The sequence below is a fragment of the Nomascus leucogenys genome, chromosome 18 (assembly GCF_006542625.1).
Source record: "Nomascus leucogenys isolate Asia chromosome 18, Asia_NLE_v1, whole genome shotgun sequence".
Taxonomy (NCBI): Eukaryota; Metazoa; Chordata; class Mammalia; order Primates; family Hylobatidae; genus Nomascus; species Nomascus leucogenys.
The window spans coordinates 75,971,700-75,993,911 of NC_044398.1; the positions used below are offsets into that span (position 1 = coordinate 75,971,700).

The 22,212-nt window shown below is 39.1% G+C and overlaps 1 protein-coding gene across 3 annotated transcripts in view; it reads left to right on the plus strand.

Annotated features, from left to right (window-relative positions):
• NLN (neurolysin) overlaps positions 1–22,212 on the plus strand; it is a 105,130-nt gene that overhangs the window by 23,763 nt on the left and 59,155 nt on the right. For 2 of the 3 annotated variants that reach the window (XM_003265992.4, XM_030798207.1), the window contains exons 2-3: positions 15,513–15,772; positions 19,900–20,048. In XM_003265992.4, coding sequence (XP_003266040.1) covers positions 15,513–15,772; positions 19,900–20,048 — 409 coding nt within the window. The remainder of the gene's footprint in view (positions 1–15,512; positions 15,773–19,899; positions 20,049–22,212) is intronic. The other variant, XM_030798208.1, reaches the window with a different exon arrangement.

The following is a 22,212-nucleotide window of genomic DNA, read 5'->3' on the forward strand; positions in this document are numbered from 1 at the left end:
TCCTATACCAGCAGGTGGAGGCAAGAGCAGTCGAATTGTAGCACTTTGCTCTTCAAGTGTATTGGCATGTATTGTAGATTATCTATCCATGACTCAAAGTCTCTTTATGACATGTCTCTCACATAATTATTTTTCTTCAACAACTCTGTTATTGTTTTAGCATCTTCTTTTGATTGCTTTATCATTTGCTTTATTTACTTGGTGTCTGGGACTGAACTTAATGGTCATTTTAGGACAGACTAATTTAGATTTTCATCACTTTTCTATACTCATTGATTGAACAGTTAAAACATATATGTTATATGCTGAACACATTCTTCCACATTTGCCAAGAAATACAAAAAGGACTAAGACGTGGACCACATTCCCAAAGAGCTTACATTCTAGTAGAATTAAAAGGCAAAATGTCTTCAATTCCTCTCCTGACTTGGGGAAGCAGATCAGTCAGCCTTGCTGGTACAGCTATGGCTAGCATTGGGTAGTAATAAAGCTCAGTATTCACGTGGATTTTAATTCCATCAACAAATATTTACTAAGCACCGGGGACTACATAGGGGATTAATTTATAAACATAGTCTGTCTTACAGATAAGAAAGGCCAAAACAGTCTTCAAAAGAAGGATCATTTATTTTTAAACTTTTTAATACAGATTATATAGAACAAATAATTAACCGACATACAGATCCTGATGCATTGAATTTAAGGAACTTTCAGTTAGAAGTAACTGTGCGTAACATTTTCTGGAATATACTTAGAAAACTTTCCACAAATCCTGGTTGAAATAAAATAAAAGTATGATACTGTAGATCAATTCCATTAGCTGTTTATTAGTAGCCAATAGTGATAAAAAATGCTTTATACAAACAGTATGAAAGAGGAGAACTGAGTTCTAAGGTTATGTCTCTATATGCAGAATGAGAGATGGAGAAGAAACTCATAGTTATGGAAAACAGAAAAGAATGGCCCCAGAATTTCTTGCAAGACTTAGCAGCCACCAATATTCAGAACTGTATTTAAGCCCCAACCTGTCCATCATCTTAATACATTGTACATCAGAAATTTCCAACCCAATTAAAGCATTTTTGTTTCCTTCATTGGTTTATTTATGAAAGCCACTAAAAAGATACAAATCTGGTCTAACCTATTTTAGCCTTACCTCTCATCCCTCCACACGCATTAAACCCGTGTACCCACCTTACCTCATAGAGCTGTCTTGAAAGACTCAGCCAGTTTAGAAGTTACATCCTCACCGAAGTCTTTCCTAGATTCCCCAAGGCAGAGTCACATGCACTGTCCTCTTCTTTCTCCATTGCTTTATTAATATAGAATTTGTTACCTGATATTCTTTTATTTCATTATTATTTTTAGAGACAGGATCTTACTCTGTTTCCCAGGCTGGAGTGCAGTGGCACAATTGTGGCTCACTGTAGCCTTAACCTCATGGGATCAAGTGAGCCTCCCAAGTAGCTGGGACTATAGATGAGGTCTCACCATGTTGCCTGGGCTGGTCTTGAACTTCTGGGCTCAAGTGATCCTTTCTCTTTGGCTTCTGAAAGTGTTGGGATTACAGGCGTGAGCCACCACACCCGGCCTGCTACCTGATGTTCTAATATCTCTTTCCATATTTCTTCCTTATAAGTCTATATGCTCCTGAAAGCTAATAACTTTGTCTTATTCATCTTTGTAACCTCAGTAAATATTTGCTGAAGGAATAACTGAATCAACTATTTCTTGGGAAGTCCTTTTATAATAAGCCTCTCTCTCCCCCCCCCTTTTTTTTTTTTGCTGATGTCTGAATTATAGTCATAATTCCAGATGATAGATGATAGTAACAAGTCAATAAATCCTATCAATAGGGAATAAAGAACCAGCATTTATTGCATAGAGTGTTTTCTTAGGATACCTCAACTGAGGCTGGGCACAGTGGCTCATGCCTGTAATCCCAGCACTTTGGAAGGCCAAGGTGGGCGGATCACCTGAGGTCAGGAGTTCAAGACCAGCCTGGCCAACGTGGTGAAACCTTGTCTCGACTAAAAATACAAAAATTTGTATTCCAGCTACTCAGGGGGCCGAGGCGGGAGAATCACTTGAACCCGGGAGGCGGAGATTACAGTGAGCCAAAATCAGGCCATTGCACTCCAGTCTGGGTGAGAGAGCAAGACTTCGTCTCAAAAAAAAAAAAAAAAAAAAAAATCCCTCAGCTAAACCTTATCAATAAAAGTACACTGTTTCCTAGTGGTTTATTGATTACCTATGAACAGTTCATTAAAGGGCTCTGGAAAAAAAATGAGACCTGGGTGCAGAGGGCAGCCATCCAGGTCATCCAGGTTTGAGTGGTTTTACTCTTTGAGAACAGGTGACTAAAAAGCTGCCCAAGTCTATGTGACCTGTTTTTCAGAGCTGGATGAAAGCTAAAGTGGGGCACTCCTCCACAGCCCCTGCAGCAATCTCTCAGGGAGTGGTAGAGATAACAAGTCAGACATGTGATGTAAGCATGTATGCTTTAATTCACCTTATTCTCTCCCCATTAAAAGCAAAGTACAAAATCAGAGAAGTACAATTGGTGAGAAATTTGATTATTTCCTTTTCTGGGATGGGAGTTGCAACATCAGTATAGGATAATAAAGAATAAGGGCCCTCAGATACTTTTCAGTTTATAAATAAAAATACAAAAGAATATGGGCTCTGGAGTCAGGCTTGGGTTTGAATCCCAGCCGCACAAATGCTATGTGACCTTGAACAAGCTACTTTACTTCTCTGTACCCAGTAAATTGGGTTGATAATATCTTCCTCTTGGCTTACTGGGAGGATTAAATAAGAACATGCATGTAAACTCTTGGTGTAGTATCTTGCAAAGGCCTGAGGAGAGCTTAACAGTTTGAGGGAGATGTGAAAGTAGTTCATTACGTCGGGAACATAGATATGAGAGCAAAAGGATGGCACTGAGAAAGCCAGCATGGTAGTTAGGGTAGATTCAGAAGTAGGTAGCTTGAACTTGATCCTGAAGTCACTGGGGAACCATGCCACTGAAAGGGAGTGTCATGATCAGATTTATGTTTTAGGATGATTACTCTGCAGGCAATCTGGTGAACAGATTAGAAGGCATCCAGAAAGAACCTCCTGGGTTTCTGATTTGGATAACTGAGTACATACTGGTGATCATCCTTGAGATAAGGAATAAAGAAGGAGGACAGATTTGGTTCTGGGGGCAAGGAAGATGAGCAATTTAATTTTAGGCATACTGTATTTAAGGTGACCATTGACATCCAAGTGGAGCTACCCAACAGGCAGTTGGTCATGTGGGTCTAGAACTCAGGAGATTTGTGGTGGAGGTACAGATCTGGAAGTCTTTAGCTATAGGTGACATGTGTGTACCATACGAATGGAACAGGCATGGTGTGCAAGGTGAAAAGAAAAGAGGCCGTAGAACTGAATCCTGAAGAGCTCTAAGGAATCCTGAGAAGGGGCTAAAAAACAAAAACAAAACCTAAAAAAAGACAACTGATGATAAAAATCACGAGGGAACAGCCAGAGACATCAAATGAAAAGAAGGATCATTATCACAAAAGCCCAAAGAGGGAAAAGTTCCCAAAAAAGAGGGAGTTAAAAACAGGAAACAGTGGAAAACACTGTCATGTATCACAAAAAGTCAAGATGTAAATAGTGAAGAATGTCTGTTGCATTTAGTATAAATCACTGGGGACCTTGGTGAGAGCAGTTTCCATTTTTTTATGAGACCAGGACCCAGATTGAAGTAGGGTGAAGAGTGAGTGGGACATAAGAACAAAAAGATATCAGGGCTGGCTGGACCACTTTGAAAAGTCTTGAGGATGAAGGGAAAGGAAGAAATAGTGGTGTCTAGTGGGGGACCCAGGATCAAGGAAGTTTTTTTTTTTTTTTACTTAAGGTGGAGAAATGTAAGTACTCCAGCACATGTGTGTATAAAGGGGCAGTACGAATGACACATTTAAGATTTTGCTGAGAGAGATGATATTTCATAGGGTGATGTCTCTGGAAGAGATTGGATAGGACCCAAGCACAGAGCAAGAAATTGGCTTTAGGCGAGTCAGATTTGTCTTATACTAGTTAGGAGTAAAGAGAAATGGATGATACAGATGCAGCTATGTTCGTAGGAGGGAAGTGGAGGGAATTTCTGTGTGATGGCTTTAGTGATGTAGGCAGCAAGGTCAGCTACTGATGGTGAGAGGAGAAATTCGGGGAGGCTGGTCACAGTTTGAAGTAATAGGTCATGGGAGGCAGATGGTGGTGGATGGGTTTTCCTGAAGCCTTGGGAGTCCAACTCAAATCAGAGGCCATGATATAATAGTATCAAAACCTATAGCTCTATTCAGAACCTGCTATGAGAATAGAGAAGGTAGCTGGTTAAAATGGTCCTGAGCAGAGGTTTTTAAGATTGATATAGCAGAAGGAGTGGAAGTTGGGGTTTTGGTGAGAGATGGTTGACCTGATAGATGAAGTTCACTTCTAACAGTTGTGCAACTTGAGGTGAAACTACAATTGGAAGCCCACCCCTGGCCCCCTCCTGTACCATGAGGGGCCTCACATGTGTATGGATGCCCCCACCTATATGTCCAAACTCTGACCACACTCCCTGCTCTTAATGGCCACCCCTCAGTGCAAGATATGTACAAACCAATGGTGCAGTTCACCCTCAGGAAAGTGGACCCTGGGAAGGGGCCCACACAGATTCTGGGAGCCATTTGAGCAAAGAATTCTGGAGTCTTGTCACCCAAAGCACAGTTGCAGGATGGTAATGGCAAGCTTTGCATGAGCACATCCCCTTACCTCTCCTGAGCTGAGTGCAGACACAGGAGGGCCAGAGTGAAGCCTGCCAAAGTACAGCAGTCAGCCAGGCGCAGTGGCTCACACCTGTAATCCTAGCACTTTGGGAAGCCAAGACGGGTGGATCATCTGAGGTCAGGAGTTCAAGACCAGCCTGGTCAACATGGTGAAACCCCGTCTCTACTAAAAATACAAAAATTAGCTGGGCGTAGTGGCACATGCCTGTAATCCCAGCTACTTGGGAGGCTGAGGCAGGAGAATTGCTTGAATCTGGGAGGCAGAGGTTGCAGTGAGCCAAGATCGCATCACTGCACTCCAGCCTGGGCAACAGAGCAAGACTCTGTCTCAAAAACAAAAGCAAAGTACAGCAGTCATCCAGGTCTAATGGTTGAGCTATGGGAGAAGTCTGTTAGAGTGAGAAAATAGAGGAATTAAAGGACTGGAGTTCTAAGGAAGATGGAAAACTAAGAATCATGGGAGTAGATAAATGGAAGCTGAAAACATAGAAGGTTGTGGTTACAGTGGAATAGCTGACTTTATCATTTCCGAGGAGCATCTGCAAGTGGTGGTAAGAATAATAAACACAAAGGTTCTTGGAGTGAAATAGGTTAAGGAAGTGACATTGGCTGGGCACAGTGGCTCATGCCTGTAATCCCAGCACTTTGCGAGGCCAAGGTGGGAGAATTGTTGAGCCCAGGAATTTGAGACCAGCCTGGGCAACATAGGGAAACCCCATGTCTACAGAAATTAAATTAGCCAGGCATGATGGTGCATGCCTATAGTCCCAGCTATTAGGGAAATGGGAGGATCAAGTGCTTAAGCCCAGGAAGTTGTGGCTGCAGTGAGTTATAATCACACCACTGCACTCCAGCCTGAGCAACAGAACGAGACCCTGTCCTAAAAGAAAAGAGAGAGAAAAAAGAAACTGAAGTTAAGGGAGTGGTAAGCCTTGTCCACCCACCCTTAGAGTCTCCTGGGATGATTATGGAACTTTAGACAGGGACTGATATGATTTGGCTGTGTTCCTACCCAAATCTCATCTTAAATTATAGCTCCCATAATCCTCATGTGTCATGGGAGGAACCCAATGGGAGGTAATTGAATCTGGGGACAGATTTTTCCTGTGCTGTTCTCATGATAGTGAATAAGTTTCACGAGATCTGATGGTTTCATAAAGGGCAGCTCTCTGCACACGCTGTCTTGCCTGCTGCCATGTAAGATGTGACTTTGCTTCTCCTTCGCCTTCTGCTATGATTGTGAGGCCTCCCAGCCATGTGGAACTGTGAGTCCGTTGTACCTCTTTTTCCTTATAAATTATCCAGTCTTGGGTATTTCTTCATAGCAGTATGAAAATAGACTAATATAGGGACTGTAGAGCTAATAATTCTTTGGTGAATATGAGAAAATGGCAGAGTTTAGTTGATGACAGCAACAAACAGAGTTAGTAAGGGATGTAGCAGGAAGCCAGTAGCCTCAGAGGGTTAGAATTTTAGTGCAGTAATGATTTGGACAGCCCTTTGAGGATCAAGGAGAGGTTTACCCTGTGTCAAGGCCTCCTAGTGTGAGGAGCCTGAGAGAATGTGAGTGCACTTCATGGGAGAGGCAGTGCATTCACCAGGAATCCAGGTTACAGTTAAGACAAAGTGGAAAAGCCAGTGCCCTGTGATAAGGTTGAGGATGTAGGGCAGGGGGATGAATGTCGGAGAAAGAGACTGGCATCATGGGAGAGCTTCACCAACTGGTGATGCTGAACTTTTGGGACAGTGGCAGAATGTATGCTGTGAAAGGACACAGCAGAGAGGAAACAGTAAGTTCACAAATATTTGCTGTGTTGAAGGTCTCATACTAGAAACCTTTAGGTAAACTTTTATGACTTCTATCTTAGTAAGCTCAGTCAGTGAATAAGATTAATTCTCACTTGTAAAATAATAAGGACAGGAAATTTAAACAGTCTTGTGGAAAAACCATTTTTATATTCTAATCATGTTATCAATACCCTTGGCCCTGCTCCCTATGGAAAGAACTGAAAGTCTTTTCTGCCACACTGTGCTCTTGAAAGTAGTGCTTACTCCTTATTTCTGCATGTTGTGGGGATTAGATGAGTGTTTTAACACTCCTGCACACATGAGCTACTCAGTAAATGAGTTCTCCCTTCCTCTGTTTCTCTGTCCTTTCTTCCTTCCAGAGAAGACACCTAGGAACCTGGTTTGCGGGTGGAAAGGAGAAAGGGTACCCAAGGAAGGGCACAGGCAGGGCTGCTTGGCATACATGTGCTGTCACGTGGAATCTCAGGAGTGAGATCATCCAGTCAGTGCTGTCCATTCGAACTTTCTGCAGTGGCGAAAACATGCTCCATCCGTGCTGTCTAGTGTGGTACCCACTTACTGCAAGTGGCTATTGAATGTTTGAAATGTGCCTGGTACAACTGAGAAACTGAATTTTTTATTTTATTTACTCATAATTCATTTAAATAATCACATGTACCTGCTATGTTGGACTGCACAGGTCTAGTGGATAATGTGCTGCTTGGCTGAAGGCTTCAAGAAAGAAATGGACTAAGTACCTGAAGAAATAGATAAGTTGGCCTGGCCCGGTGGGCCATGCCTGTAATCTCAGCACTTTGGGAGGCCAAAGCGGGTGGATTGCTTGAGCCCAGGAATTGCTCACTATGGGCAACATAGCAAGACTCCGTCTCTATTAAAAATTTTTAAATTAGCTGGGTGTGCTGGCATACGCCTGTAGTCCCAGCTACTTGGGAGGCTGAAGCAGGAGGATTGCTTGAGTCCAGGAGGTCTAGTTTACAGTGAGCTATGACTGCACCACTGCACTCCAGCCTGGGCAACAGAGTAAGACCTTGTCTTTTAAAAAAGTAAAGAGAGAGAGAGAGAAATAAAGAAAAAAGAGAAATAAGGAAAGAAGAAAGAAAAGAAGGAAGGAGAAAGAAAAAGAGAAACAGGTAAGCCTCAGTGAGGTGTGTGGCTGGGCTTTGGCATTGCAGAAATCAGAAATAAAGGAGTCCTATATGCTCTGATGAAATGACCCTGGACTTGAGCTATGGCCTGAGAAGTTGTGAGGAGAGGGGTGATTTAGTCAAAACAATGGCTGGAAAGACAACTTTGTAAATAGTAGAAATCAGGATTAGAGTGTTTCTGATGTAATAGCCACACAAGATAAATAATTAAACTTATACAGGAATTCCGGTCTTGTGGGGGGATTGATTTAATGCAGACCTCAAGGGCAGCTTGTAGAGAAACATTAATTGCAAAGCAAATACTAGGAATATTTGCCAAGGGTTTCAAAGAATTGGGACAAATTTCTGGAAATATCCTGCAAACCAGGTAGTACAACACAGTGATATGGTGACAGGGAAAGGATGGAAAAAATGTAAATTGGTAGGAGGTAGAAGTTGTAAAATTTTACATAATATAGTTTCACTATAGCCCTGGCTGTAATAAAACGTGTTTCCCTGTATGAATGTTTACTTGTGATCATGAGGGAAGATGGTGTTGCTTTAATGTTTTTGTCATATTTGTCCCATCTTGTTTCAAGTATATAATGAACATCTGTCTGCTCATCAGTGTGCAGTGCATTGGGATGGGGGTTCGTGATGAAAGAAATGTACAATGGCCATTGCGCTTGAGAAAGTCTTAGTTTCATTTAGAATATAAAACAAACTAATTGAATAGGTGATGACAGTAATTTAAATGTCTAAAATGAATGGCACAGATGAAAGGTGATAGAAGCTCAGATCTGGGTGAACTGGAATGGTGAAAGCCTTGATGAGAGGAAGTAGAGGACTTTAAACTATGCTTCAAAAGAAAATGAACCCCATAAATCAACATTTCTGAAAGTACATTCCATAAAATATTTTACAAAAGTCTCAAGGCAATAATTAACTCAGAATAACTATGGCATATTTATTTGTCCAAATGAAATTCTGTAACCTGATGATTTCTGTCAAAATTTATCCAGCTTTCTTCCTTTGCCTGAACACTATTATTATTATTATTATATTATTTTGGACACAGGAGATTACAGTGCTAGCAAATGCACCTTCCTGTCAATTCCAGTATGGTATTCTGTATTATTTCTTGGTTAGAAATTTCACAGGGTTGGCCTGGTGCAGTGGCTCATGCTTGTCATCCCAACACTTTGGGAAGCTGAAGTGGAAGGATCGCTTGAACTTAGGAGTTCAAGACCATCCTGGGCAACATGGCAAAACCACATCTCTACAAAAAGTACAAAAAATTAGCCAGGTGTCATGCACACCTATAGTCCCAGCTACTTGGAAGGCTCAGGTAAGAGGATCACCTGAGCCTGGAAGGTTGAGGCTACAGTGAGCCATGATCACGTCACCTGGACTCTAGAATGGGTGAGAGAGTGAGACCCTGTTTCAAAAAAAAAAAAAAAAAAATTCACAAAGGTCGTGTTTTGAAAAGTGCTTTGAAAACAGAGACGATGAAGAAGGTATGATTGAGACAGAAATAATAAAGAGCCTGGAATTTTGTAGTAGGAAAAAGAAATCTAGTGTTTAATTAGACAACTGGAATCTCAGATTTGATCTACTTTTTCATTTTCAAATTATTAGACATAATAACTGCTGTAGGAAAAGACAGGTTCATGCCGGTTGTCTGCTTTTGACTTACGTAGCTCTCAGTTGCAAAAAGTCAGAGAAAAATCTTCACCAGATTCTCAAGAATACAAGTGCAGCTGCTGGAATGACTACAGGTGCACTGGTTTTCCCACCCGGGTGCAGTTCTTTCCAGGGCTGCAGAGGCACAGAAGGGGAAGACGAGATCAATCTACCAGCATCCAAAGCATTGGGTGAGCTTGAAAATGTAACAAAGGGGAAGAGGAGGGATGCTCTGCAAAAAGATGGGAGAGGAAAGGCAGAGATAATGCAGAAAGAAAGTACTCAGTAGATCAAAATGTTTTAGTTAGAAGTATAAGGCATTCCCATGTTACCATTCCTTTTCTTTGGTAACAAGAATTATGAATCCTGAAAAGAATTAAGGTAAAATCTCAGAAGGTGAGAAAAAAAGTATTAAGATAAAAATTTTAATATGTTTAGTTGGCCCATGACATCATGATTTCTAGCTTTTGTTTCTGTCTTTTTAGCCCTTCCAGGTTCAGGGGATAGTATTACATTAAGGGAGAAATAGCTTTTCACTAGTTGCCTTAGAAACTATAAAACATATATGCATCCAGCCGAGGTGGAGGTATTGACATCCTTATCAGTTTAACTTTCCCACTACAAATAAATGACAAGTGTTTGAGGTGATAGTTATGTTAATTAACCTGGTTTGATCATTACACAATGTATACGTGTATTGAAACATCGCACTGTACCCTATAAGGATGTGCAATTATTGTGTGTCAATTAAAAACAAAACTTAACAAACAATCAGATATGCTGTGACCACTCAGCCTTCCAGTAAATGTTAGGAAATAGATGAAAACCAGTGAAGGTCATTTTATCAGTGAAATGCTTAAAGTAATTTTCTTTTAAAGCTGAATAATAGGCCGGGCACGGTGGCTCATGCCTATAATCTCAACACATTGGAAGGCCAAGGCGGGCGGATCACTTCCTGTTAGGAGTTTGAGACCAGCCTGGCCAACATGGTGAAACCCCGTCTCTAATAAAAATACGGAAAACTAGTCAGGCATGGTGGCACAAGCTTGTAATCCCAGCTACTTGGAAGGCTGAGGCACGAGAATAGCTTTAACCTGGGAGGCGGAGGTTGCAATGAGCTGAGATTGTGCCACTGTACTCCAGCCTAGGGGATAGAGTGAGACTCCATCTCCAAAAAAAAGAAAAAAAAACCTGAATATTAATGGAAATTTGTCTATAGTCATTGGTTTATACTAAGGAGTGGTGAAAAGAACAGGGTATTAAGATGGATACGTCCTATGTTTTAGTCATTGTTCTTCTCTTTAATATTCATGTAACTCAGTCATCTCAGGGCCAGCCTTTTTACCTATACTGGGACTTCCTTGAAGTCCAGCCTGTCATGGCCATGACTGACTCTTTCTTAGTGGCCTCTGTTGGCAGAAATAATTATTTTTGAAATTTTCAGCCAACTGTATAAATCCTGAACTTCACATCTTTATTATTTTGCACCAACACCAAGTATGTGAGAACCTCTACTCATCTGCCATTTCTTGTACTCTGACCTCCATGCTGTTGGTTTCACCCTGTACTTATTCCTTTATCAGTTTTCATTCCTTTATCAGTAGGATCCTATATGAGGCAAATAACATAAAACCCCATTCTAACTGATTTCATCATAGAGGGGACTTACTCATAACTGGAACGGTCAGGCTTTACAATTAGTTGATCTTTGGGCTCTCTGGTGTCTTTAAATATTTGGTTTCCTTCCTTCATTCTGCCATTCAAAGTGTCTGTTTTATCATAAATCAGATTCTGCTCATTCTCATAGGATGGCTGCCAGCTGCAATCAAGGACATAAGTGTACTCACACTTAGTGGGAATGAGACCCCCTTCTCTTACAGCATTCCAAGCAAGAGTCCTGAGGGTAGGGACAGCTACCTTCAAAGAACATGAACTGTGTTGGGGGTATATGAGTGTTGAGAGGAAGATGTGCATATATTTAGATAGGGGAAGAGGTTAATGGCTAGACAACCAATGTATATCTAACCATCTACTGCACTGACTTCTCCATTGCTATTTCTGGAACCCTTGTCCTATGGTAAATAAACTCCTCCACTTTTTCATACTCTTCCCTGGATCTTCCCTTCTCTTCCTGACCTTTTCTAAAACCCACTGAACCCTGACAAAAATGTTTCCCATGCATCTCTCTTCCTCCCACACCCCATACCACAAAGTAAGGAGGAAAGATCAGTTCTTCTTTTCCCCCAGAGGCCCCCTCCAACCACTGTGATGTCCTGCACTTCTTCACCATTGTGTAAAAACACCTTTGAGGCTCATGATCTGGTTTTCCCATTTTATATCCTGCTCATGTTGTCTCTCCCAGTCAGCTGGGAGTTCCTTCTTCAGATACTCGGGTTCCTGGTTCAGTCTTCCTTTCTACTCCCGGGATCCACCATCAACCTGCTGACTCCAGTGTTCACATAGGCAATTTATCCAAACTAGACTCTTGTTTCTTTACACTCTTGCAAAGAAACTGCTTAACCCTTGAGGTCTTAAATTCAGATATCTCACATTTTTACTATAACCTGACTTCTCCCATTTTACTGTTTTATTGATTTTACTGAGACTGTAGTTTTTCTGTCTAAAACATTGCTCATGTTTTATATTCCATTTCTTCCTATCTCTGTAGGGAGCTCAGTCTCTCTAAATATCTTAATAATGTAATTGAAAAAAAAAGTGGTTTCAAGTAGAATCATAACTATGATAAATTGCTTAGATATTTTGTGCAAATTTAAAACATATTTATTCCCAAATCTTTTGATCTAAAACCAAGGCCTTTTGTTAACTATAAATGATTTGATTGGCATTTCTCACTATCCTTCTTGTATAAACTACACCTATAATACATCATCTTTGATTTCCAGTTTCAGCTTCTCGAAAGTGGAACATGAGTATAAGGAAACATATAAGTAGTATGAATTCAGAAGCCTTCTGAATTGTCACAATTCCTTTCCCAATCTTTCATAAGGACAAGTTTTTTGTGGGAGTTGATTTTTTTGTAACTCTCTTTTTAAAAGTATTTCTGAAACCTTTTACCTATCCCAGAAATAAGTTTTTAAATGTTGTATACATTTAATCAGTCAAATATTTAAATTATGTGAAAATAAGCATGACAGGCATAAACAGGTTTTGGAACAACAGGCTTAACCATTAGTTAGTATATAACTCAACTGGTGGAAGAAGAAATGTGAAAATGTATTAGAAAATAGCCTGGCAGCCTCAAGTTGTAAGCATCAACTAGTATGTGGACGTGAGTTCTTGTGGAGACTAAGTTGAAGAGGTCAGTATTTAGGTCTCTCCTATGTGAAAAATGTATCTATTCTGTGCCTCAGCCTCTTTTAGCTACACTGCGTTAGCTCTGCTTATTTCCACAGCCAAATCCACAGAGAATTACCTAGGTGCACACTCTCTCCAGTTCTTCACCTCTTCCTTATTCTTCCATCGTTGTAGTCTGACCTATACCCCTGCTGCTCGCCTGACACTGGTTTGGCCAGAGTCATGAATGGCATTCTGCTGCTGTATTCAACAAAGACTTTTCAGTTTTTCTCAACATCTGTACGTTTGGTACTGTTTTCACTGCTTACTTGTCACAAGTTCCTAGAACCCATCTTGGCCTCATGTTCCTTCTACCTCAGCGATCATATTAGAGTTAGGGCCCCAATGCTTTTCTCTTCTCACTCTGCAAACTCCTTGAGTACTCCTATAAGTACAATTACCACTTAATATTAATGAATTCCTCTTACATGTTCTGTAGCCACTTCAAACTTGCCATGTCCAAAATCGAGTTTCTCTTTTTTCCCCCAAAAAGCCTCCTTCCCCTTGACTCTCTTGACTCTCTCACCTCCACCGCCTCCATCCGTTCAGTACCAAGTCCTTTTGAGTCAAATTCCTGAGTATATTTTAAATCATTCCGATTCCTCCTATTTCCTAGTTTTGTGTGCTTTAATCATGAGGCCCAATAGCTCCAAGAACAACTTCTCTCTTGAATGATCTCTTTTACAAACCTTTCAACTCATTATAATTTGAGTGATTTCTCTAAAACACAAATCTGGTATCTCTCACCTGATTAAAACCTTTCTATGGCTCTCGAATTGCCTTCAGAATAAGATTGGATGTTTGGGGGATTTTTTTGTTGTTGTCGTTGTTGTTTTAATGTTTTGTAGAGACAATGTTTCACTATTTTGCCCAGGCTGGTCTCGAACCCTGGACCTTAAGCAATCTGCCTGCCTCAGCCTCTCAAAATATTGGGATTATAGGCATGAGCCACCGTGCCTGGTCAAGGTTGGATGTTCTGATGATTCCCAAGGCTCTTCATTTACTAAATGACCTTACTTACCTTTTCAGCCTTCTCTCCCCTTATGGCATTACCTTTGGATAATTCCTACACATTGTTCAAATGTTGGTTTGCTAGTTGCTCTTCTAGAAAATCTTTCTTGACACATTCCCCCTGCCCCAAGGCCAGAATGGGGTTCCCTTCGTTTGGAGTTCTCTCTGCTTACCCTTGTCATAACACTCATCTCAGTGTAGTATAATTGCATATTTATCCATTTGTCCTTTCTACTGTATTAGAATGTTAGGGTCTAAGACAATTTGCCATTTATCCACATTGCCTGTCACGTAACTAGATACAGTACATGCTCATAAATATTAGCTGGGTGAATGACTTTAAACAAGTCACTTAGTCTTTCTGAGGCTTCAGTTGCTTTATCAGAAGAGAATACAGTAATGCCCTACCTACCTTATAAGGTTGTTTTGGGGTCCTGTAAGATAATAGAAAGGAAGCTTAGCATAGTGGTTAAGAGTATGGGTTCCGGATCCGTACTGCCTGGCTTTTAATCCTACCTGTGACCCTACAACTAGCTGCGTGGCTTTAGGCAAGTTACTTAACTTCTCTGTGTTTTAGTTTTCTCTTCGTAAAATGAGACTAACCACAGTATATAACTTAGAGGGTTGTTGGATGACTGAGTGAGTTACTACATGGGAAGTATTTTGAACCGTGCCTGAACAGACAATAAATGTTAGCTACTAAATATAACATTTTTATTTGTAAGCCCTAAAATTATATATACTTATATATATATATGTATATATTGCGTATGTATATAGACAGAGGGAGAAACATGGCATCAGTATTACTAGTTTGAATGTTTTAAGGGAGTAAAAACTGGTATCATTATTCTTAACAATTTCTTTTTTCTTTTTTTCTTTTAGGATAATGGCATAGCTATCCCAGAGTTTATTTTCCAAGTCTTAAATTCAAATTGTCATTCTTAATTTACATGAAATTTTGGTTAAAAAAAATGGTGTTCAGTATAAGAAGAGAAGTTTTTAAATGTTTCCTTGCTAAACCTGCAAGGTTTTTTCGAGTCTGTGTACATAGTAGGTGGAAGTTAGCATTGGAAAAATATTAAAATAAAAAAGATACTGGCCAGGTGCAGTGGCTCACACCTGTAATCCCAATACTTTGTGAGGCCAAGGCAGGAGGATTGCTTGAGCTCAGGAGTTCAAGACCAGCCTGGGCAATATGGGGAGACCTCATCTCTACAAAGAATTTTTAAAAATTAGCTCAGTATGGTGATATGTCCCTGTAGTTTCAGCTACTTGGGAGGTTGGGGTGGGAGAAACACTTGAGCCCATGAGGTCAAGGCTGCAATGAGCTATGATCACATCACTGCACTCCAGCGTGGGCAACAGAATGAGACCCTGTCTTAAAGAGGGAGGGAAGATTACTGATTTAATTTATAAAGGAGAATTATTATAGCTCCAACACCTGACTTTATTTTTCTATATGATTTAATTACACAAACAATTCAGTGTTTGAATTATACAAATTTCATTAAAACTATGTAATTATGCAAGAAAAATAGGAAATACAGGGGCACTTAGTTTTGTGCATATGTGTTCACCTGAGAGTATTTGCTTGTTTTTTTAAAAAGGTTCTTTTTAATTTAAAATTTAATTTTATAATGCACATTCATATGTTGACTTTGGACCAACAGAAATCCTTAATTCTTATTCTTTTTCTGATTCTTTTTAGAGTTGGTGGTTCCAGGATTTTACTCAGAATGACATTAGGAAGAGAAGTGATGTCTCCTCTTCAGGCAATGTCTTCCTATACTGTGGCTGGCAGAAATGTTTTAAGATGGGATCTTTCACCAGAGCAAATTAAAACAAGAACTGAGGAGCTCATTGTGCAGACCAAACAGGTGTACGATGCTGTTGGAATGCTCGGTATTGAGGAAGTAACTTACGAGAACTGTCTGCAAGCACTGGCAGATATAGAAGTAAAGTATATAGGTGGGTCAGATGCAGAAGCATATCAGTGTTTCACTTTGCGGACATCTTAAATCATTTCATGCTTTCTCTCTTTCAGTTTTCCAGTTTTACAAGCATTGATTTTTACATAATAATTAATTGCTTAGAATTTAATTAAGATTTTAAAATTGTTTATGTTGGCAAAGGTGCTATAAAATGTACACTCTGATTACACTGCTTTCTGGAGAGCATTTTGACAATGTGTCAGAACTTTTAAGACATTCATACCCTTGCTCATTAATTCCACACCTAGACATTTATTCTAAGAAAATAATCATATATATGGAAAATTCATGTATCAATTTATGTATAAATAGGTATTCTTGTCATATCATAGGCTTAGAAACAATTCCCAAATGTCAACTAATAGATTAGATAAATAAATTATGAAACATCCATCCTCTGTAATGCTGTATAACCATTAAAATCATGGTTTACAAGCAGTATTTAATGACGTGGGGAAAAGGACACAGAAGAACTGGAAGAAAATAAATTTTATCGGTGGTTTTGTTAGGATTCACTAGAGAAATTGAACCTATGGGGTGTGTGTGTGTGTGTGTGTGTGTGTGTGTGTGTAAGTATATATATATATATATATATATATAAAAATATATATATGTGTGGGGAGAGAGAGATTGATTGATAGATTGATTATAGGGAATTGGCTTACATGATTAAGGAGTCTGGAAAGTCCAGAATTTCAGTGTGGGCTGGTAGGCTTGAGACTCAAGAGAGCTGATGTTCCAGCTCCAGTCCGAAGGCCAGTAGCCTAGAGGCCCAGAAGAGCCAGTAGTGCAGAAGTCTGGAGACTGCAGGAGGATTCTTCCTTGTTCAGGGAGTCTTTTAGGCCCTAAACTGATTGGATATTGACTACCACATTATAGAGGGCAGTCTGCTTTACTTCAGGCTCATCACTCTAATGTTAATATCATCAAAAACACCCTCCAAGTTAACACATAAGATTAATCATCAGAATGTTTAGTATATCAGGTGATGGGTTTATAGCTAATTTTTACTTTCCTCTTTATGTATTTCTCTATTTTCTGTATTTTCTGCCGTTACATACATTATTTTTATAACATATTAGACCCTTCGAGTTATAAGGAGTGAAGATTCCCTTTGGTTACCTCTAAGGGTTGGACATATTTTGTAGAATAATTATGACAGACAACTTTGGCTGTATATCCAGGCTTCATATGAGAATATAAGATAGCTGCAGAACTGGATATTGTAAACATTCGTGGGCATTTTGAAAGATCATCAGAATTCAGCATAGCCCTAGTGACCTGGTCATCTCCTTGCCTCCACTATCCCTTCATCACCAAGAGTTCTCTACTCTATGTTTCACTGTAAAAAGGACTTGGCTATTTTATCTCAGCGTTTGTTGGCTATTTTCTCTTATCTCAGCATTTGTTTCAGTTTCTGCTCCTACTACCAACTGCTTCACTTTCATTAATGGCTTCTCAATCTTATTACACGTTTTGAATTTAAACTCCTGAATAAAAGGATCTGGTTGTCTTCATTAGTCAAAGTCAAAGGGATAGAGTTAGTCCCTATTCAGCAGAGCTTTTCCAGCTGGCGACTTCATGTGCATGTACCATCCTGGATGTGGTTTGTCCTTGGTTCAGGTGCTCACTTCTTCAGTCACTTGTGGCCAAGATGGTATACCAACCCATAACTTAGGCATTTGAGACAAATGCCTGGAGTGCTATGGCACAATCCTAGCTCACTGCAGCCTCAAACTCTCAGGCTCAAGAGATCCTTCTGCCTCAGCTTCCTGAGTAGCTGGGACTGCAGACATGTGCCACCACGCCCAGCTAATTTTTACATTTTGTGTGGAGATGAGGTCTCACTATATTGCCCAGGCTGGTCTCATGTATGTTGCCCACTCCTTGTCTCAAGTGATCCTTCTGCCTTGGCCTCCCAAAGCACTGGGCTTACAGATGTGAGCCACCATGACTGGCTCAAACAAAATCTTTTAAAAATAATTACTTAAATTGTGTTTCTCTCAATAATAGATCTTTTCAGCATACTTTCAAGTTTGTGATGTTTGTTCTTGCTCCTCTATAAACTTACTTTTGTGGGTTAATTATCGAAATTTTTGAATTTAGGAATAGATTTCTTAAAAACTAACTTTCTCTTATCTGGGCATATTCTCCGAGTCCATTATGCCTCTCGCAGAAGCTGTTGAAACCTTGTTTGCCTAGTGTCAGGCACTGGGCATCAGCATTGTCTATAGTTTGGCAGTGAGAGCATAAATCTGGTTCCAGGTCTTTGTGGCAAAGTAAGGAAGGAAATGGCTTTCAGCATCTTTGTTTGTTTAAGAATATGTTTCTAATTTTAGGCTCCTGCATTTGATGTTGCTTATGTAAGTTTTTGAGCAATTTTTATTCCTTCTTAATATATTTTATAGCTAATTTATTTTATTTTATTATTATTATTATTTTTTTTGAGATGGAGTTTCACTCTTGTTGCCCAGGTTGGAGTGCAGTCGCACAATCTTGGCTCACTGCAACCTCTGCCTCCCGGGTTCAATCAGTTCTCCTGCCTCAGCCTCCCGAGTAGCTGGGATTACAGGCATGCACCACCACGCTCAGCTAATTTTGTACTTTTAGTAGAGACAGGGTTTCACCATGTTGGCCAGACTGGTCTCAAACTGCTGACCTCAGGTGATCCACCCGCCTCAGCCTCCCAAAGTGCTGGGATTATGGGCGTGAGCCACCGTTTTATAGCTAATTTTTAAAAGTGAACATATTGCAACCATATAGTTAACCAATATCACTTAAATATGTGCTGTAAGTATTAAATTTCAAAGTTTTCTATTCCATTCTTTCCTTAACCGACAGACATAAAATTATATATTAAATCCTAAAAGCATAATTTCATAATTTGATATTTCAAAAATATACCTTATGGATTTATTCTGATATTTTTGGCAGGTATTTCTAATAGCTTTATTTGTAACAATGTTTTAAGAGGACTGATACGACTGTTTAACTATATAATTTCTTGCTGTATAAAGGATAGCTTTTCTGTCTACTATATGTCATATGGAAATTTTTCTATTTATAATACCTTCACAATACTGAAGTTAATCAAATAAAAATTTACTTATTTTCACAGCATAGCACAACCATCACTATAAACCATACTTATTTTTGTTCTGTAGTATTGGTTATTTCATTGACATCAGAGATTTTTACCCAATTAAAGTCAAAATACAAATTGATGAAAAACCTAAGAACCAACTTTAATATGTGAAGATTAAACCAAACTAAATTATCATTATTATTTAACAGAATGTCTCCAATGTCTAGCTACTTGTTGGATGTGTCCACTTAGATTTCTGGGAATCCTTTGAAATTATCTGGAATTTTGGATGTTTTTATGTATGTGTGCATTTGGGGTAGGGTCCGTTGCTTTGATTAGATTTTCTATGGAGTCTTTATCTTTTTGTGTACCCTTTTCCCATCTCAGATCCTAAGATGCCTCAGTATAGGAACTGTGTCTTTCTCTTCCTACATTCCCAGTTGATAAATTACACTCTCAGGCCAGATGCAGTGATTCATGCTTGTAATCCTAATACTTCAGGAGGCTGAGGTGGGAGGATCACTTTAGCCCAGGAGTTTGAGACCAGCCTGGGAAATATGGCAAAACTCCATCTCTACAAAAAATATAAAAATTAGCTGAGTGTGGTGGTGCATGCCTGTAGTCCCAGATACTCAGTGGTGTTGGGGAAGGGGGCTGCTGAGGCAGGAGGATTGCTTGAGCCTGGGAGGTTGAGACTGTAGTGAGGTGTGATTGCACCACTGCACTCCAGCCTGGGTGACAAAGCAAGACCCTGTCTCAAAAAAAAAAAAAAAAAAATTGTACCCCAATGTACTTTGATAAGTGCTCAGCTCACATCCTTACCGTTCATAATGATGCCAGCTGGAACAGCCAAATCCTGCATTAGATGCTTTTTCTTGGTAGCCTTAGGAGCCTTTACAGAAAATATAAAATAAAAAAACTTTTATTGGCATGATCATTCATCTGGGTATGAGGTATCTGGCTTAATACTGATTTGACAAGTCCTGTTGTGTGGTAATAGTTTTTTTCTCCATCCGCAGTGGAAAGGACCATGCTAGACTTTCCCCAGCACGTATCCTCTGACAAAGAAGTACGAGTAGCAAGTACAGAAGCAGACAAAAGACTTTCTCGTTTTGATATTGAGATGAGCATGAGAGGAGATATATTTGAGAGAATTGTTCGTTTGCAGGTAAGTAATGTTATAAATCCCTTTAAAGAGGGGAAAACTCTACAACAAAAAAGAACTTTCAATCATAAATAAAACATACTGACTGGATTTTCTTAACTTTCATTTCCAATGATTATAATACCATAATGGGCATTATATAGTATTACATAATGTTAATTATATCGTTGAGGTTATGTTGAGATGCTAATTCCATTCACTTAAAGACCAAATGTAGAGGAGTGAACATCTGTAAAGTTAAAGCTTTTTAACGACATTATGAACTTGATGGTTACATGTAAGGGTTATCTTAGACCAAATCAATTCGAAGCAAATGGAATCAAGTTGTTTATCTGTAAATATCTTGTGGTTTTGGAACCATAATATTGATGACATACTGTTGATGCTGTATGCCAGAGTCATTCCTGTCATCCTTACATTTTTCAAGACTTGCGGAAATTATGGATAATAAATGTTCTAGGTGGGTCTGTCCAGGTGTTTTTGATCTTTTTGCCAATGTTGATTTGCCTCCTAGCAGCTTTCAATTTTTATTTTCATGACACTTCAGCAATTTGTTTGGGGAAAAAAGCAGTTTTAAAATTCCAGGCATTTTTTAAATTTAATTTTGCATGTTTCTTTCTGCAGAATCCCAATTTTTTTTCCTTTTTAGCAGACCATGACAAGAGTTGGAATATAATATTTCAAATTAAATAGCATTTTAATTTGTAACTCATTATACAATGTGTAATCAAGATTTAGACATGCAAGATGTATATCCTGTTTATTTTTTCATATCAGACAAGCATTTTTCATCCTATAATTGATAATCATAATTCATAATAATTCACATTTGATCTATAAACTTCATGGTGAAAGTAACTTATGAAAATAACTTTATGATTATTCTTCATTAGCTAAATTGTTCTTCTTGCTCCTTTTGACCACAGTTATTCGATGTGATTTGAATCATGGCCTTTATAGTCTCCTCGTTTTATTTCATCCCCAAATTATATTTCTTTCTTGTGCTATATTTTTTTATGTAATTTGGAATTTTTCCTAGAATTTCTTGTTTCCTTTAATTAATCCTATTTTCATCATGATTTCTAAGTTCTCATTTGGAATAATGTTTTTGTTTTTATTTCACATTCTGTGATTCTTATGAATGTTATCAAGATATGAAAGGTTTGTCACTTTAGATTTCTTTGTCACAGAGTACTTTTAAATTTCTTATATTTGAGACCAGCCTGGACAACATGGTGAAACTCCATCTCTACTAAAAATACAAAAATCAGCCAGGCATGGTGGCAAGCACCTGTATTCCCAGCTACTTGGGAGGCTGAGGCAGGAGAATCACTTGAACCCAGGAGGCAGAGGTTGCAGTGAGCCGAGATCATGCCACTGCACTCCAGCCTAGGCAACAGAGTGAGGCTCCTTCTCAAAAAATAAAATAAAATAACTTTTCTATAGTTTTGGGATTGATCCCACTAAACTTGGGAACAAATTGCTGCCTGTAGAGTAGACTAGCATACTATAGTGACTTGATAGACACCAATGCGTTCATCAGATTTGTGTCTTTATTTGAGCTGGTTCATTTCGGGCCTTTATTTTAACAATTTAAGGTAATTTCAGATATGGTTCTATAATTTTGGTGTCTATAATTTTTATTGTGTGAACATTTTTTAGGGGCTTCTCCAATATTTGCTAACTCTACATCAGGATAATAAAAAATAACTATTGTGTTTGTTTTTGCATTGAAGGTCATTAGGTGAATTTACCTACCTTTAAACACCTTCCATGACAAATGGTTATGTTTATTTAGGCAGTATTTTTTTAAAACCTAGAATTACCAGTATTAGTTCTCTGCTGGAGTTGGACACTTTAATAAATGGTAAAACTTACCCCATTCGTACCTAAAGGGCAAAATCAGATATCCAAATATTTTATTTATTTTCTCCATAATACTGTAAGTTAAATAGGATAGCCATGATATAGCATATAAAGCCTTCATTAATGGCTGGGCATGGTGGCTCATGCCTGTAATCCCAGCACTTTGTGGGGCTCAGGCAGGCAGATCACTTGAGCTTGGGAGTTCAAGACCAGCCTGGGCAACATGGCAAAAACCCATCTCTACAAAAATAAAAAATAGAGGCCAGGTGTAGTGGCTCACGCCTGTAATCCCAGCACTTTG